We start from the raw sequence: 18,036 nt of genomic DNA on the forward strand, positions 1-18,036 counted from the left end.
TAGCAAGGTCAGCTGGTTCTCTTGAAAAACAGTGAAACTGCTGAATTTTGTTCTGAGGCTTCAGTATGGCTGGCAGAAGAAAGGCTACTAAAGGTATTACTTAGTAATTGTGCCACAGTATGTTTTCTGCACTACCTGGACACGAAATAAAGCTAAACCAGTGATGGACATACATGCTGTGAAGGTATTTGCATGGATAATAAAGTTTTGCCTTTTTTTACTGCTGCCATTCAAACATTCAGTAAAAGCACTTGGCAAACGCTAATGAATTTGTTCCCACAACAGAGGCAAAGGCATGACAGCCAACAGTTTTCAAATTTAAGTATTTAAAATTAGACACCAAAGTGTTTTTAGAACCCGTAATAAAAATGATTGAATTTTTACAACTGTAGAATACTCACAGCTCTCTGCAAGTGGCTTCATTATTCATACAAAATATAAGCATTGGTGGAAGACACACGATTTTTCCCACCAGTGTGGAAAGAAAAGCCTCATCCTGTTAACTGCCAAGCTCTCATTCAGGGAGTCTGTATTTCCTTGGTTCTGGGACAACAGCAGCTGGTGCTTTGTCACTGAGGCTGCTGCTAAGATTTTTGAAACAGTGAGAGTTTTGAACTGATCTCTGAGGGTTGGATCATTACAGATAGACTGCTCTAGCAAATAACTGTATGTATGCTTATTTACATTGTATCAGTTTTCAGCCCTAGAGTCCACAAAAAGGAGAACAATAACAACAACAAAGTTGACCAGTGCCTTTCATCAGCAAAAAGTATAAATATATAGAGAGGGACTAAAGGCTTGGTGAATTGCAACAATGTCAGAAAAAGAAGGATAAAATTAAAAAGTAGGTTAAATTCTCATTAAGATATGTACACAGGTTGAAAAAAAAATAGAAAAAGTTGTTGTATATAATGATAGCAAGCAGAAGACATCAGGAAGGGAGGGAGGAAAGCAAGAGGGAACCTCAAATCAACCCTCCTGACGTCCACAGATAAGAATCATGTTGCTTAAAGTAGAACTTGCATTTGAAAAACTGCATATTTCCTAAGCAGAAGTCTGCTAGAGTTCTGCTTTAAAAGAATCTTAGGAAGACTAGATTTATCTAGTATCTTTTTTTTTTCCCCTCCTGGGACAATTATTTTTGGATGCTTATTGGATTTTTGACCCATCCTATTTTGACACCTTAGCAATCTCAACCTTTTGGATAACTTTGCCAGATACAACTTCCTTCCCAGACTGACCTGACCTGGATGCCCACCATGCACAACAGCACTGCAGAAACTCCGCACGCGGCTGCGACGTGTAACGAGACTTGGCCCAGCCAGCCGCTGAGCTCCGAGTTCTCACTGGGTGTGTTGGCGCTGCTGGCTTTCCTCATGGTGCTGCTGTGTGTGGTGACCATCCTTGGAAACATCCTGGTGATCCTTGCTTTTGTTATGGACAGAAACCTGAGGCATCGGAGTAACTATTTCTTTCTGAATCTTGCTGTTTCTGACTTTGCAGTGGGTAAGTCACCAGCTGTGGAGCCATGTGCTAATTGTGTTGTAGGACTCTTAGGAGAAGTACTGGTGTTTATTTTCTGTGTGTTTTCTTCTGAGAGAACTATTTCCCAGCTGTGTCTGGGGGAAGGATGAGGAATGGTGGAAGTTGCATGAAGTATTTTAGAAGCCTATGATATTATTTTAGAAGCCTATGATTTTTCAGAAAAACAAGAATGCTTTGTTAAGCAGGTAATGTTTAATGCTTCAGGATAAAATACTACTGTGGGAATTTTATGGAACAACAAAGAATGGGAGGTGCTTGTGAAGAGTTTTGGCTGAAATCCAGATAGATCAAATACAGCTTATATTGTCTGACAGATCTTGCATACATGGTCAATACATGGTATGATTACATACATGCTCAATATCTTTGTTTCTTCTTTTCTGCTGTCACACAATAGAGATCATCACCTGAATTTTGTGACTAAATAGCGATGAATGCTATTTTTAAACTTTTTGCTGTACATGCTCTGTCTAGAGTAATACCTTAGGAATATATGTTTTTATAGGCAGATAGCACAGAATAGTGTTTACTTCAGCAGGTAGTGGTAATTGGAGAGGTAATGATGATACGTAATAAACATGACACACCTTCCAGAGAGGTATTAATTATAAGAACGTTACCAGTACCTAGTTTATAATAGAGATTCTCTGGGTGCAGGATAATACAAAGGCTTCTATGTGGCAATTCCAGCCAGTATTGATCAAACTTTTATCAGATACCACAGAAATGTTTCTCTGTTCTCATGCAGTTCAATGCTGGCTGATGTGTGCATTCGGTTTTTTTTCACAGGTGTGTTCTGTATGCCGTTGTACATCCCTTATGCTCTGACGGGGAGATGGCACTTGGGAAGAAGCCTGTGCAAGCTCTGGCTGGTTGTGGACTATCTTGTGTGCACAGCTTCAGTGTTTAACATCGTCCTTATCAGCTACGACCGTTTCCTGTCAGTTACAAAAGCTGTAAGAATAACGTTTCTATTTATTGCTTTATATATGCTGGGATTTCTATAAAACTCAGAGTGTTTCACAATTAATACTTTAAGCTAAAGGGTGCTTTGTTATTGGTACCATTTTTTAATGGAGAAGCAATGCTCCTTCCATGTTGCACTGGGACTTAGAGATAGGACATTGCCTTGCCTATTATTTCAATGTTACCCTCATGCCTGCACTAGAAATTATTTAATTACACTACATAGGAGATGGAAAGGTCAAGGTGGGAAAGGGACAGAAGGCATGTGGAGAACTTGGGACTTTAGCCATTAGAAGTGGTGGTGGTGATGAAAACTAGATTGACTCAAGGATGTGATAAGGCTTAGATAAATTTTGTAAGAAGAGGGTATGGAGAGACATGTGAGATGGACTGAGTGAAGATCAGATGAAGATCTGAATTACCACAGGGGGTGGTTGACATGTGCTAACAATGAGCAGTTGAGTGGAAACTGATCCCTCGAAGTAAAAAGAAATATACTAAAATATGTGGAGAGGTAAGAGATGTTTCTTGAGTGTTGTCGTTCTTCTGTTTCAGAAGGTATCTGAGGAATCAAGTAATAAATATTATTAGTATTAAGTATTGAGTAATAGAATTACTTACTATTGCTATAAGAATTAAGTTATCAATATTAACATTCACCATTTCTAAGCTCTACTTTATGTTTGGTCATTGAATCATAGAAAGGTTTGGATTGGAAGAGACCATAAAGATTACCTGGTTCCAACCCTCTGCCATGGGCAGGGACACCTTCCATTAAGCCAGGTTACTCAAAGCTCCATCCAACATGGGCTTGAACACTTACAGGGATGGGGCATCCACAACATCTCTGGTCAACCTGTTCCAGTTCCTCACCACCATTACAGTAAAGAATTTCTTCCTAATATCTGATCTACACCTACTCTCTTGTTTAAAAGCCATTGCTCCTTGTCCTATCTTTACTTGCCCTTCAGAACCTGCCTGCGTTCAGGTCACCCCAAAGCCTTTTCTTCTCCAGGCTGATGAGTCTGCTTGCTTGAATGACATGTTTCATATTAGACTGGGAGGTTCTCATTTGGGAATTACTGATACGATGCCTAATCACTTTCTCTTCTATCCTAGTGGTGTGGTTTTACAGTTGGTTTTTGCTGGTTTGTTGGTTTTGATTGTTGCTTCTTTTAAAGCTGGACAGTAAAGTATAAAAATCCCTGCATTTAAGATACTAATGAAGCTGAAGAGCTCAGAATAAGAAAAATGTAAATTCAAGGGTCTCTTTAACCTAGCTGAGATCCATGTTCTTATGCAAATGTTGATGGTCTTCATTTACATCATCACATTCTGGTTTTCTTATTTAGGTTATTAGGATGGAGTGAGTCTAGGAATGTGTAACAGAGCTGTTATCCAAAGAAAAGACATCATGCTTCCTCATAGACTTGGAATCCACCTCTGCTTCTGCTGCAAACCTAGCCTGTGGCTAGGGTCCAGACTTAACAATTTGTGGAGCTGTGCCCAGTTTCCTGCTTTCTGACTCTAAATTGAGCTGCTTGTGGTCTTGCACAGGGCAGCAAATTCATTACTGCAAACTTGGAGCTGTGCAGACGAGATAGTCGTGTAAAGCTAATATGATGCTTTAAGATGTAGAGGACTCTGAATCTTCAGGCTACAGATATTTAAAACAGAAAATTCAAACCAATGTGTATAACCCACTACTGCTCTGATACTCAATGGTGAAATAGGGACAATGCCCTTGGTTGGTGTGTGGTTGTGAAGGTGTCATTCATTATTATTTGTGTAGCATGCAGGTGCTTTCCTAATGAACAGCGTAGGAATCTGATGAGGAAGGCAGAAGTTCTGAGGAAAGCCAGAGATGCCAAATGTTGAACAGTATAGAGGAAATAAAATTGTCCGGCTTTTCAGTAACTTATCTTCTTGTGCTATGAAAGATGGAGGGGACCAAGAGTATGGCTGGGGTATATATTACAAGGTGGGCTTAGCTCTTGTATTTTCTAACCTTGGATGATTTTATTTTAATTCTTAATATGCTATCTGGGTAGACATAAAAGCATCAAGATTTTCAGTAGTGGAATGAACTGCTTACAAGATAAGGCTAACATTAAAATAGGGTGATTCAATAAGGCAGGGATGTTACAGTATATGTCTGGGATAGATTTTTCTGCTATGGCAAGAGGAAACAGTTCGAAAAATTATACTGTCTGGTGTTTGCAGTCTCATATGGAAATCTGTCTAATATAGAAGGCTTCTACTTTTCCTGGGCATGTAGGAACTCCTACAGCTGAGCCTGGGCTGATGAATCATAAAGCTATTCCTTACTAATTCCTTATTGCTACTTTACGGTGTGGTGGAAACAAGCTATGCCCTTTCATACCTGGAAGCCAAATAATAGTTTAGCCATCATAATTTCTACTCCTCTCCTATGTCCAGTATTAAAATAAATCACAGAGCTGCAGTGTAAGGAGAACAAGACTAGCAGTTTTTCAGAGCCTCACATAGTGAAGACGTTTGTTGTGAAGTGCCTCAGGGAGGCAAAGAGTTAGTTTCAGATAAGCATTGTGAAAGGAGAGGAATGGCTGTAAACCATGTGTGTGAATTTTTACCCCCTGTGTTGGGGGATGGGCATGTGAGCCCTGGATGAAGTTACCCCACCCCAAACCCCTTGTGAAGGGCAGCCCAGGAGTTCTGATTGGGTTTGAGTCCCTGGGGGTTTCTCCCTTGTTATGTTTCTAGTGGTCCCTGACCCTGAACTCCACCCTCAAAGGTGGAGACCCTTGGGAGTTCTGTCCCTCAAAAACCCCGGCTCTGCCTTTGTTCAGGGCTCTCTGTTCTGGATCTGAGTTGTTCCCATGCTGAATAAATGGTTTCATGGACTGGGAGCCCATCTTGTTGGTGTTTCATGCTGGTCCCCAGAACCCTGTGGCTTCCCTGGACGTGATCTTGAGGTTGCGGACTGCAACAGACGTTCTAGGAGTCTGGGGACATACAGAACAAATACTGTATTTGGCTTGATTACGTATGGGTTTTTGACATAATTTTCCCAAAACGTTGTCTGAATATGTGATGTGTCCTTTTTCCCTTGCAGGTATCCTACAGAGCCCAGCAGGGAATAATGTCCAGCCCTACCATCCAGATGGTGGCCATCTGGGTCTTTGCCTTCCTCCTGTACTGCCCAGCCATCCTGTTTTGGGAGCACCTGGCCGGACACAGCGTGGTAGCAGCGGATCAGTGCTACGCCGAGTTCTTCGACAACTGGTACTTCCTCCTGTGTGCATCCACCCTGGAGTTCTTTGTGCCACTGCTCTTGGTGAGCTACTTCAACATGCACATCTTCCACAACATCCAGAGGCGCCAGCGGTGTGGCAGCGTGCAGGACTGTGAGCCTGCAAGGAGCAGCAGCCTGTCCTGGAGGTTTTGTGGCTTGCCGAGGCCAGGGGTATCATCTCCTTCATCAGAAGCAGAGGACAGTGTTTCATCACTAACGAGGTCATGGAGACCAGCAGTGGTGGCTAATGCTCCATCTCGAACAGAAACCAGTTCTATGGCTCTCAAAAGGAACTTTTCCACTTCTTTTTGTTCAAGGACTGGATCAAAACTACAGAGGGACAAGAAAATAGCAAAGTCTCTTGCCATAATTGTCTGTGTGTTTGCCATTTGCTGGGCCCCATACTCTTTATTAATGATTGTTCGTGGGGCCTGCCAGGGAACTTGTGTCCATAACTTCCTGTATGAAGCAACCTTTTGGCTATTGTGGATCAATTCTTCTTTGAACCCATTTCTTTACCCTCTCTGTCACATGAGGTTTCGAATGGCTTTTCTGAAGATATTATGTCCCAAAAAGTTTGCAACATTGAGATCTGTTAATACGCCTTCTTTTTAGAGAGATAAAATAAGTGTCTTGCAGATAAGGTTCCTCTGTTATTTAGTGATACCTTTTCATATGTATCATTGGCATAAACAGGAAGAAACCATTTGTTTACTAATGACATTGTTTAAGAGTGCAGCAGAGTTGTGTAGTTTCCTTGGTGCTGATAATTTTCAGGATCTCATTTTTGGTTTTGCTGGTATGATGCCAGATTACCGTCTAGTGCATTGTAAAGAACAACAAGCTTTGCTGGATGTCTTCTTGGTTTGTAAATGTGAGGTATATTTTTTTCCTTCTCTCTTTTTTTTCTTTCCTTTGTTTAATACAAAGAGCTGGCACTGTGAAAGAACTCTGCTATCGCTGTCTCCATAGAGTCATTGGAGGGAGATACCTGCTCATGTATGTGTTTAAGTAAAATTTGTGTCCTATTTATGAACCTAAAGCTATCAGTGAAGAAGCAATTCTGCTGCATTTTTAAAATATTGTAAAAATACTCACGGAAGCAGTATATTTTTATTTTATAAACTATTATGAAGACAAGAGCGTGCCTTCTCCTTGTTATAATCCCCATAGTGAGCAATATGAAAGTGAGTGGACTGCCTAACTTGCCATATCTGTCCTTTTCAAATTTTAATGTAGTGCATACCTGGCATTGCAGGACAAAGTACCTGTAAGTTAGTAATTCTGAATGATTTTCAGAGAATGAAATTTTCCATACTAAGAGAATTTTGAGATTGGTTATCAAAATTGTCAGACATAAATGGTTGTTAGTCTTATCACCTGTACTCTTTTTTCACCTGACAGTGCTGCCTCTTTGGTCACACCTAAATGATATTTAGTGACAGATCTGTGCACTATGTGATTGCCTAAAAGATAGGCCAGGCTTGGGCACATGATAAAATTCCTGTTGAATTAGCAGAGCAAGCAATGCTAAGTTCATACTGGATTTATGATTTTGGCTGGCTGTGCGAGAATAGACAATAGACTCTCCAGTGTAAAGCTTTGCAAGTGCAAAGATATTCCATCAAAATGTCTGGAACAAATTTGATCTGACAGAGTGATTTTTATACTAGATCAGTTCTTTGTGTCCTGTTACTGTGACATTATATGGATATCTCTGCCACAGAACAAATATCAAAGTGGATTTTTTCAATTAGGGTGCAAGGACCATATTCACTGCTTGAGAATGAGGTTTACAGAGGTCTGGAAGCTGATACAGAGATGTCTTAAGCAGCTCTTAACAAACAAAGAAGTTGAATGTCCAGTGCTGAAAGGAGTGAGTAGATGTGTTGGAGAAAGCAATGGAGCTTGATTACACCCCATTCCATGTGCCAAACTTTCTTACCATGTATTGAGTGTTGCAACTCACTCAGAAGGCTTTCATGGATGGGTAAGTGAGATTCACTGGCTACAGTTTTTCTCTCCTTTTATGTAATTTTATTCCTCTTTGTTTATAAATATAAAAATGTATGAAGATGGAAAGAGAAATCTGATGCACAGAACAATGAAGACCAGTATTCAATTTAAATAGTTTTAAATCTAATTTGAAATTTGCTTTAGAAATATTGCCGTAACAGAGTACTCCTTTGCAAACGCAATTCAAATGCATGGAAGCAGCCTAATTATAACACAAAAGTTGATGGCTTTGAAGAGCTAGAATGTCTTTCTGTTCAGAGGTCTGGAACTGAAGAAAACTCTTGCCAGTTTTCACACTGTTGGAACATTATCTTTCCCCATTCATTCTCGCTATGGTCCTTGCCTCACGTGGATAGTGTTACCGATTGTGAGCCTAATTGCTAAGAGAGATGCAGCTTCAGGAGGAGGTCATTGATTCAGCACAGCTGTTTTTACTGTCATGAGCTATGGTGCTGCCATAGATTTTGTGGGGTTTGTTTTTCTGTGATGCCTAAAAAATCTAAACACACACACAGAGTTAAAACATTTATAGACTAGCTGGTGTAATAAACATCTGTTAAACAGAGAATCTGAAGATAGGCCCAAGATAGAAATTAATTTGAGTTGTCTGCTTTTCTACCCCTATGCTTTTAGTATAAAAATTTAGTTTGCATTTTGTGTTTAAAGAATGTGTTGTTCATTTTGGAAAAATAACCTACAAGATTATTGACTAGATAAATTGAGTCTACATTTTGCAGTGCTGGAAAACTAGTTAGGGAATTTGCCAGGCAGCACAATCTACAGCAAACTTGAAACAACATTGCATGGTGAAGCTACTAGAGATCAGTGTTTTTTTAGAGTCTGTTTTACACACACAGTGTTCAAACTTTTTTCTCACACCACTCCTGTGTAATAGACAAATTTGTTGTATTTTTCTAATTGTTGAAAATTTTGCTTAGTGCTCCCAGGGTAAATCAAGCACTGGGTTGCTGTGCCCACAGCTTTAAAATTGTCTTTGTCAGGGCGGCATCATAAATATTTTCCCTTGTAAGTCATAAATCAGACATATCTCAGGGTTATGGTAAGATACTTATTCAGCATTTGTTCTTATGCCCTGACTGAAATGGATGTTTCTTGCCAAAGAGTTTTCTAACCCAGGTCTCTCTAACCAGTCACTCTTCCATTTCAGTATTTCATGTCCTTGAATTTTCTTCTGTCTTTGCAGAGGTTCAGTAGGCCTTCTAAATACATGGTGACAGTAGCTGTATGACTTTGTGGGCTTCAACTCAAACCACACCAGTTTTTTTTCTAATCTGACCCTCTCAGATTCAAAAAAAACCCCAAAATCTCAACAAATAAAAAATTCATGTTGGAAGAAATTGTGTTATCTTTTTTTGTTTATTTCTGGAACAAATATTAAATCCTAATGATTCTCCTAATGTCCATGTCCTTTATTTTCCAAAAGAAAGACCACATAGATTTCCCTGAGTGCCACACAGGACTATGATTAAAACGTCAACATTTGATTTATTCCCTAATTTTAAAAGCAAATGAATACATTCCCCTTTCTCACTAATTCACTAATTTTATCAAGAAGACAACCAAGTTGCTCAGGCATGATTTACCCTCTGTAAGTCCATGCTGACTGCTTCCAGTCACTTTCTCCTCCCCCAGGTCCTCAGAAATACCTTCCAAGAGGACCCACTCCATTATTTTCCCAAGGACTAAAGACAATCTGACCTTTTGTCCTTGTGGCAGCATTTGAAGATTGTTGCAATATTTGCCTTTCTTCAGTTGTTGGGAATTTCCCTTTATCTCCATGACCATTCTAAGAGGATAGAAAATGGCCTTGCAAAGGTGGTAGCTGGATCTCTTGATAGCCCAGTGGGTTCCATGAACTTTTATGGGTCAAGTCCCTTCAAGTAGTCCTGCTTTATTCTCACCTGCTTGTGACAGTTCTCATCTGTGAACTCATTCACTAAGCATGGAGGAAAGGTAGACCTAGTTAGTAAGGAATGAAGCTAAAGAAGCACTGGGTACCTCAGCTGTACCTACACCTGCTGTCACTGGATCACTGATCCCATCCAGAAAAGTACCTATATTTTTATTATTCATCATTTTGCTGTTAATAGGGTGGCTGAAGTTCTTCATGTTTTTCTTCATGTCCTTTACAAACTTTAGCTCTAGATGAGGCTTTGTTTTCCTAACATATTCTTATGTGGCCAGGAAACATATTCTAAATATCTTCTTTGTATTCTGTCCCTCCTTCAAACTCCTTCATGCTGCCTTTTTGCATTGTAGTCTCCAGGGTTAGCCACTGTCATGGTACTTCTGCTTGTTTTCTTGAGAGCTGGGATGGTCTATTCTTGTGCATGGAGGCTGCTGTTCTTAGAGGCCTGCAGCTTCCCTGAGCTCCTTGTCTTTTGGATCTGCCACTCATGGGATTCCCACTACCACTTTCCTAAACAGAAATCTGCTAACCTCAAGCCCATGGTCTGCACTGGTACTCTCCTTCCTCATCCCATTGAGGACCTGGAGTTCCACTACCTCAGTCACTATATCTGAGTCTGGCACTGATAACACATCCCTACACAGCCCCTCTTTATCACTGAGCAGCTGATTCAGCTGTGCATCACCCTCATTAGCCCACGCAGGACTTGTATCTGAAAGTTCCCCCTGACAGCCTCCAGGAACCTTGTTCACTGCTAGGACCTGATGTGTTGCACTTCCAGCAGATGCCATGAACGCTAAAGTCCTACATAAGAAGCAGGTCCTGTGGTCCAGAAGCTTCCTTGAATTGCTTAAAAAAGACTTAATCACCTCCCTCACCCTGAGCTCTGCAACATGCTCTCACCACAATGTCGCCCATGTCAAGTGTGGCTTGGTGACTGCACAGGAAGCTCTAGTACCTCCTCTGTGCTCCCCAGGCTGCAGCTGTGCACACAGTCCTAAGGGAGCTGTGTCTCTTTGCCACATCTTGCCATTCCTGAAGTCTCTTCTGTTTCTGTCACCCTACACCTTTTGCATTAATGACTCTTTACAACATAATTCCCTTTGTTCTTCAGTATGGTAGCAGAGCACTGCATCTTTCCTCCCCACATCTTGCCCATCCTCTCTTTTCTTGTTTCTTGCCCTACATCTTCCCAAACACCTGGCAATATAGCTGCAGTTTGAAATGCAGATGACTCAGTGTGCCATGATGTTACAGAGTCACTGAGTGTCAACCACAACCATAGCCTACCAAATTCTGTGCACTCCTATCAAAATAAATGGGATATCTTTACTCACACCTGAAAAGGGCTAAAGGCTTGGTACCTCATGGAGTAGAAGCTTATCTAGGATTACTTGGGAAGTGCAGTATTAGCTTAGCCACACTATAAAGACCTCCAAAGTCCAAGTATTTGGTTTGTTCTGCCCAGAGTTTCTGGTTAGGGTGAGCTGAAGAGGTATTGGTGTTGCTTCTGCTGCATGTAACTGTATTACAAATGCTCTGTAATCAGAAACACTAAGAAATATCTCTCTGTTATTAACTGTAAAATTTAAAAAGTGCTATAGCAGCAAGTGCAAAAGTGTCTACATTTTACTGTAAGGGAAATAGAATTGTAATAATTTTAATCCTGTTAACCACTGTGGAGGTGAAAATGAGATATGGTTTTAGATTCAGCACCATCTGATGTGTAAAACCACTTACACATTGCTAATATGGAAACTGCTTGACTGTGAAAAGAGTTTTCTTCAGACAAGTTTTTTAGATTAGTAGATAAGGATCTGTGTCCAGGAAAGACGCTGTTTATGGGGTGCCTTTTCTAAGGCAAATAGATGCATTCAGATAAAGAAATGTCAGAGAGTCTTGTGTTCCATTTTTTTGATATTGTGAATATTTTCTTTTTATGTTTCAGTATTCAGCCCAGCCTGCTAATAGACTTGTCTCAACCTTTTGGATAACTTTGCCAGATACAACTTCCTTCCCAGACTGACCTGACCTGGATACCCACCATGCACAACAGCACTGCAGAAACTCCGCACGCGGCTACGACGTGTAACGAGACTTGGCCCAGCCAGCCGCTGAGCTCCGAGTTCTCACTGGGTGTGTTGGTGCTGCTGGCTTTCCTCATGGTGCTGCTGTGTGTGGTGACCATCCTTGGAAACATCCTGGTGATCCTTGCTTTTGTTATGGACAGAAACCTGAGGCATCGGAGTAACTATTTCTTTCTGAATCTTGCTGTTTCTGACTTTGCAGTGGGTAAGTCACCAGCTGTGGAGCCATGTGCTAATTGTGTTGTAGGACTCTTAGGAGAAGTACTGGTGTTTATTTTCTGTGTGTTTTCTTCTGAGAGAATTATTTCCCAGCTGTGTCTGGGGGAAGGATGAGGAATGGTGGAAGTTGCATGAAGTATTTTAATAGCCCTATATGTCTCAAAATATGTTATAATATGAAATGCATCCTTTTTCATATAAATACTTATAATACCTATAATACTTATAATGCTTCAAGACAAAGGAGTGACTGTTCTAAGTGAATAATTGTTGAAGAGGTGTTTTGCTACAGTTTAGGATTTACCCTTGCCTCTCCTGTAAGAGTGTTCATCACACACTTCAGAACATTCCTATGTGTGATACAGCCAGGTAAATAAATTATTTCTCTACATAGTACTAATGGTTTAGAAAAGACACTTTATCACCAGGACTTTTTACTGGCTTCAGCTTAACACAGGCTATTGATCCAATGGGTTGTTTGATACCAGTAACACCCTGCTGGCATTTCTACTCTATATTCCTCATTGGCCCCCTATTCCCTTAGTGGCACTGCAGAACTCCAGGAGAGTTTGTTGCTGGAGCTGCCACGGATCCAGTCCTGGCTGGTGATACCAAGTGATTGCCTTTTGCAGCACTCCTCCATGGCTGGAGCCAGGGAAACAGCCCACGCAGCAGAGAAAGCCTAGCAAAACCATAGTCCTCTGGCAAATGTGCCAGCAAATGTCTTGACTTGAGGTACAGAGGTATTTCTGCACACAAAGGCTTCCTCTTCAGGATGGCCACGGAGACCAATATTCACTGAGCCATGAGAAAAGAAATCAAGGCCACAGACCTACTGCACTTCTGACAACACCTTCCCCCAAATGCTGTTTTTTCGTCAAGTGCTGTATAGAGAAATGTATTAGTTTAGCTTTAAGGTTTTCCTTCATTTATGCCATTTATAACATGTATTGCCTTATTCTGTCCCTTACTCCATGGGGCAGAAATCAAACAATGCATGTGATGAAGCCTTTGCTTTCCTGCTAAGGTAGACAATTTGCTGGAGCTGCTATTTCGTTGCTCAGGTCTTCTGCAAAAGTCTCTTTCTCCTCATGTCTCATAGTCTAGTCAAGAGAGTTAAATATCTACCTTCTGCATCTGTTCTTTGTGGCTGGTGTCTAATGCGTTCTTAAGTCAGCCAAGAGGAACTGATTGCAATCAGTATTATATGGGCCTATATAGACTGTAAATCTAAGTTTTTGCCTCTGATACTGGTCAGGAAATACTTTATTTTCTGAAATTGCTGTGGGGTTGGTTTTTCTTTTAAAATTTTTTAAAAATCTGGAATCTCTCCAGGGATGTGACTTACGTCTTTTGCATCCACTAATTAGTAAAAGTAAGAATAGCTTCAAATATCAATGCTTATAACCTGGGGTTTGCCTCTGTATTAATATGCATAGCTAAAAGCAGTCATTACTCTTTGACATGCTGCCAAACATGGATCCCATTGAAGTTCATGAGAATAGCAGCTTTTATCAGCAACCATGAAAAATGAGTATTTAGTACCAAAGTGATGCTGCTTGTATTTAAGGTATATGTTAAAATAAGCCGTCAGTATTGAAAGCGCTGTGAGCACTTCCCTGTGGATAACAGTCTGTCTACTCATTGTCCAGTTTTATTGTCAGTGGACCACATCGCCCTGGTTTAGTAATTTCTAATATCTTGATGGACATGTCAAGAAAGGAATAAGCTGGAGAGTTTAAAATGCATCTTGAAGCGGCATATAATTTTCTATTTGCCTCTGGTAGATGAGCATTTTTAGGAATTTCAAAAATCAACTATTGCACCACACTTTTGAAAAAAATGTTAGTGCTAAAATGAAGAAGATGGTGGCTTAAAAATAAAACACAAACATGATTTTGTTAATGAAGTACTTCAGTGGAAGGTCTTTCGGACAAAATACAAATTTAACAAACCAAAATAGTTCTGGAGTTATTCTCAGGTAGAGAAGAAGCATAAGATTAAAAAAACTCATTAAAAATGAGAGTTTCATACTTCTGGTGTGTCTGCTCTATCTCTGGTAGAACACCACACAGACTGCCCAATATATTGTTTTCTGCTTACAAATGCTAACCAACCTTACAGGAATAACTACCATTGGCAACATCTGCAGATGTGTTTAGGGGAAAATTCTAATACAGATGAAAGGATAGAGGAAATACAATGATGAGGTCACCTATCAGAATGCAACCACAGTGCATATATGCTGCAGCACTGATTTTATATCTTTAGAGAGTCTAGGTTGGTTAGACTTGGATTTCCTTCTTCAGCAAATCCTTCTTTTCTGAATTGCTTTCAGCTTATTCTCAACAATCAGCATACATAAATCACACTAAGATCTAAGACATAGAAAGTCACCATCAAATTTCATGAGAATTAAAGAATTTATGTATATAAGTTATATAAATTGCATGTTCACCTTAATAGATTTGTTGATTTTTTTTTACCCAAGTACCAAAACAGTGTGTCTCTCTGCTTCAAGGAGTTTGCAATCCCTATGAACTGCATGGTGTCTTTCTGGTTGCTTTCCACAGGTGTGTTCTGCATGCCCCTCTACATCCCTTACAGCCTGACAGGGAAATGGCACTTGGGAAGAGGCATCTGCAAGTTCTGGCTGGTTATGGATTATCTCCTCTGCCCAGCTTCAGTATTTAACATTGTTCTTATCAGCTATGACCGTTTCCTGTCAGTTACTAAAGCTGTAAGTACCCTGTATAGAGCTTCTCTGATTTTTTTCCTTGAATGGTTATATTCACCAGCTTTTGCCATGTTCATGAGTAAAGGCCCAAATTTAGTGAAGATAATATCCCTCAAAAATATACTGGCATGTGGTTGGTGATTATTAGATATTTTGCAGCCAGATGGAGCAAATATTCTACATTGAGCATGCTTCAGAGCAAAGCCAGTCAACCGGGACTTCTCTCACAATTTCTGCTGCAAGCTGCTTTTGTGTTACTGCCTGAGGAAAAGCAGTCTAGGGTGTAAAATGGATAAGGCAGCAGCCTGGTAAAAAAGGAGCAGGGAAAGAGAAAATTCAGAATAAACTGGATTTGGGTTCGGATCTAAAATCAGGCATGAAAGGAAAAGACAGTGGAGCTAGGGCAGTGAAATAAAGGACACTGGGGAGGGTGTCTAGACCTGAGATGTGGTCAAAAATGATTCTGGATAAGACTGGGAGCAAGAGCAATCAGGCAGAAAGTGGGACAAAGGGCAGACTGCAATAATTGCCTGTAGATACACAGCAATAAACTCCTCTTTGTGTCTGGACCAGAACCCCAAACTTCAGACACATTCTGTCTCTGCTTTCTGCAGAGAATCCTACACACCTAGTGTGAGCTTTATGTCTTGGGCCATGCTAGGGGTGGAGGCCAGCATTTCTCACCAGCCACGCTGCTAGCTCAAGTGGCAGGGAATATCACAGAGAACTAAAGGTTCTTCTGAGCTTATGAGACTGTCAACATAACTTCACACAATAGAATTCCAGTCTTATTTGTGGTAATTAATTTAGCTTCCTACCTCTGCCTTTTTATTAAATGGTATTATGTTATTTTATTTAAGGCAAAAATCTTGGAAACCAAACACCAAAATTTTTGGTGTGTAAGAAACCTTAATCTGGAAAGTCAAAGATTCAGCATTTACAAAATGCAAAATTCAGAGGTCCTATAAAAATGTAATTAAGACCTATGGGCATTTGTATGATAGTTCTAGTGACATTAATTCAAACTTTTGTTATCAGTTGGATGTCTAAGCTTGCAGAATTACACATTCATCCTGTGAAAGGGATGAAGCAGGCTGCGAAACACGTTACATGTATCTTTTCTGCAATGTATAGTAGAAAATATGTACTGGCCCTGGAGTGTATGGAGAAAGAAGAAAATGGGTGATTTTTTTTAGTTTCATCAGCTAAGGCCTGTGGTGCAGGTGTGGTATCTATTCCTTCATCCTCGTGAATTGTCTAGTAAGTAATTTTCTTATAGGTTAAATCAATGTGCCACCTTTTCTGTTGGGCACCATGATGCATGCCATTATTTGTTTGTAAAATTCTGTAAAAAGCAGTGCAGTTTCCAGTGGGTGGGAGTCATGCTCCCAACAACTATAAAGTGCTAATATCTCTGGCATTTAAAACCATCAGTGTCTTAAACAAGGCATATGAAATTTCTAGGTGCTAATAGATGATCGTGTTTCCTCCCCTGGGCTTGGACCCTGATACAATGACATTAACTTGTAGAGAGACAACCCTGTGCTGTCAGCATCAATGAAATAAACGTGCTTGGGTGAGCTTCAGCTGTGATCAGCACAGCCACATCTCTGTATTACCAAGCATCTCTTGAGCTCACCTCCCGTTGCTTCTCTTAGTTCCAAGGGTCTCTACAAGTCTGAACTTTTTATGGTTTTTTCCCTCACAGGTATCTTACAGAGCCCAGCAGGGAATAAAATCCAGCCCTGCCATCCAGATTGTGGCCATCTGGGTCTTTGCCTTCCTCCTGTACTGCCCAGCCATCCTGTTTTGGGAGCACCTGGCCGGACACAGCGTGGTAGCAGCGGATCAGTGCCATGTCGAGTTCTTTGACAACTGGTACTTCCTCCTGTGTGCATCCACCCTGGAGTTCTTTGTGCCACTGCTCTTGGTGAGCTACTTCAACATGCACATCTTCCACAACATCCAGAGGCGCCAGCGGTGTGGCAGCGTGCAGGACTGTGAGCCTGCAAGGAGCAGCAGCCTGTCCTGGAGGTTTTGTGGCTTGCCGAGGCCAGGGGCATCATTTCCTACATCAGAAGCAGAGGACAGTGTTTCTTCTTCCATGAGACCAAAGAAAGAATCTTTGGAAACTGACTGCTCATCTCCATCCATAGACAATTCTGTAACCCCAGAAAATTATTTTTCTGTTTCTTTCTGTACAAAGACCAGATCAAAACTGCAGTGGGACAAGAAAGTAGCGAAATCTCTTGCCATAATTGTCTGTGTGTTTGCCATTTGCTGGGCCCCATACTCTTTATTAATGATTGTTCGTGGGGCCTGCCAGGGAAAGTGCATCCATAACTCCCTGTATGAAGCAACCTTTTGGCTATTGTGGATCAATTCTTCTTTGAACCCATTTCTTTACCCTCTCTGTCATGTTAAATTTCGAATAGCTTTTCTTAAAATACTATGTCACAAAAGGTTTGCTACATTGAGATCAGGTTCTTTTTAGAAGAAAAAAGAAAAACAAGGTAATGAGGAGCTGCATGAGGAATGTAAGTAGCCACTGTTTGAAAATAGATTAAGTATTTTCCAGGAGATTAAACTAGTTGGGAAATCTAAATATGCCTTCTGTGAAATGTCCTCCTGTAGACTAATGTGCATGACCAAGGTTTGTGTACTTTTCCCAGCTATTTTAATCAACCAGTTAAAGTCTATTGCCTCTGTCTGACTTTACCTAGTAGTCTATCCACATTATCTCAATTCTGATTGCTGAAAATGTTGTCTTCAACTGCAGTACTGCTTATATTTGTGTTCACAGGTGATATTAGTTAAAAATTGTTAAAATAAAGTTGTAGATTACCCATAGTGTCAGTAGAATTCTAAACTTGTTATCTGTTCTATTTCTTTTGAATAATTTGCATTCAGAATCTCATTTTTGCCTATATGAAACATCCAATGAAATTATGATTTTTGTTGTCAGGCACATAGCAGGATTACTTCCTTTCACTAAAGGTTTTTGGCCTTCAGAAGCAAATAGGAGCTACTTTCAAAAACTTGAATGTATGCTTGCATTGATACTATGGTTTGGATTGGAAGGGACCTTTAAGATCATCTATACCTGGGCAGGAACACCTTCCACTAGACCAGGTTGCTCAAAGCCCTATCCAACCTGGCCTTGAACACTTCCAGGGATGGGGCATCCACAACTTCTCCAGACAACCCGTGTCAGTGGCTCACCACCCTTGAATTTCTTCCTAATATCTAATCTAAACCTGCC

General features: G+C 40.5%; 2 protein-coding genes across 2 annotated transcripts; both read left to right on the top strand.

The window, feature by feature from the left end:
• The first annotated feature begins 973 nt into the window (after positions 1 to 973).
• On the top strand, positions 974 to 9,117 carry LOC131576397 (histamine H3 receptor-like). Its single transcript, XM_058833093.1, has 3 exons — positions 974 to 1,506; positions 2,335 to 2,501; positions 5,606 to 9,117. The coding sequence occupies exons 1-3, from the start codon at positions 1,251 to 1,253 to the stop codon at positions 6,398 to 6,400; spliced, it is 1,218 nt and encodes a 405-aa protein (XP_058689076.1). The 5' UTR covers positions 974 to 1,250; the 3' UTR covers positions 6,401 to 9,117.
• LOC131575539 (histamine H3 receptor-like) lies at positions 6,590 to 17,268 on the top strand. Its single transcript, XM_058831130.1, has 4 exons — positions 6,590 to 6,664; positions 11,735 to 12,023; positions 14,611 to 14,777; positions 16,483 to 17,268. The coding sequence occupies exons 1-4, from the start codon at positions 6,590 to 6,592 to the stop codon at positions 17,266 to 17,268; spliced, it is 1,317 nt and encodes a 438-aa protein (XP_058687113.1).
• The last annotated feature ends 768 nt before the right edge of the window (positions 17,269 to 18,036 follow it).

This window comes from Poecile atricapillus, chromosome 2 (assembly GCF_030490865.1).
Source record: "Poecile atricapillus isolate bPoeAtr1 chromosome 2, bPoeAtr1.hap1, whole genome shotgun sequence".
Classification (NCBI taxonomy): Eukaryota; Metazoa; Chordata; class Aves; order Passeriformes; family Paridae; genus Poecile; species Poecile atricapillus.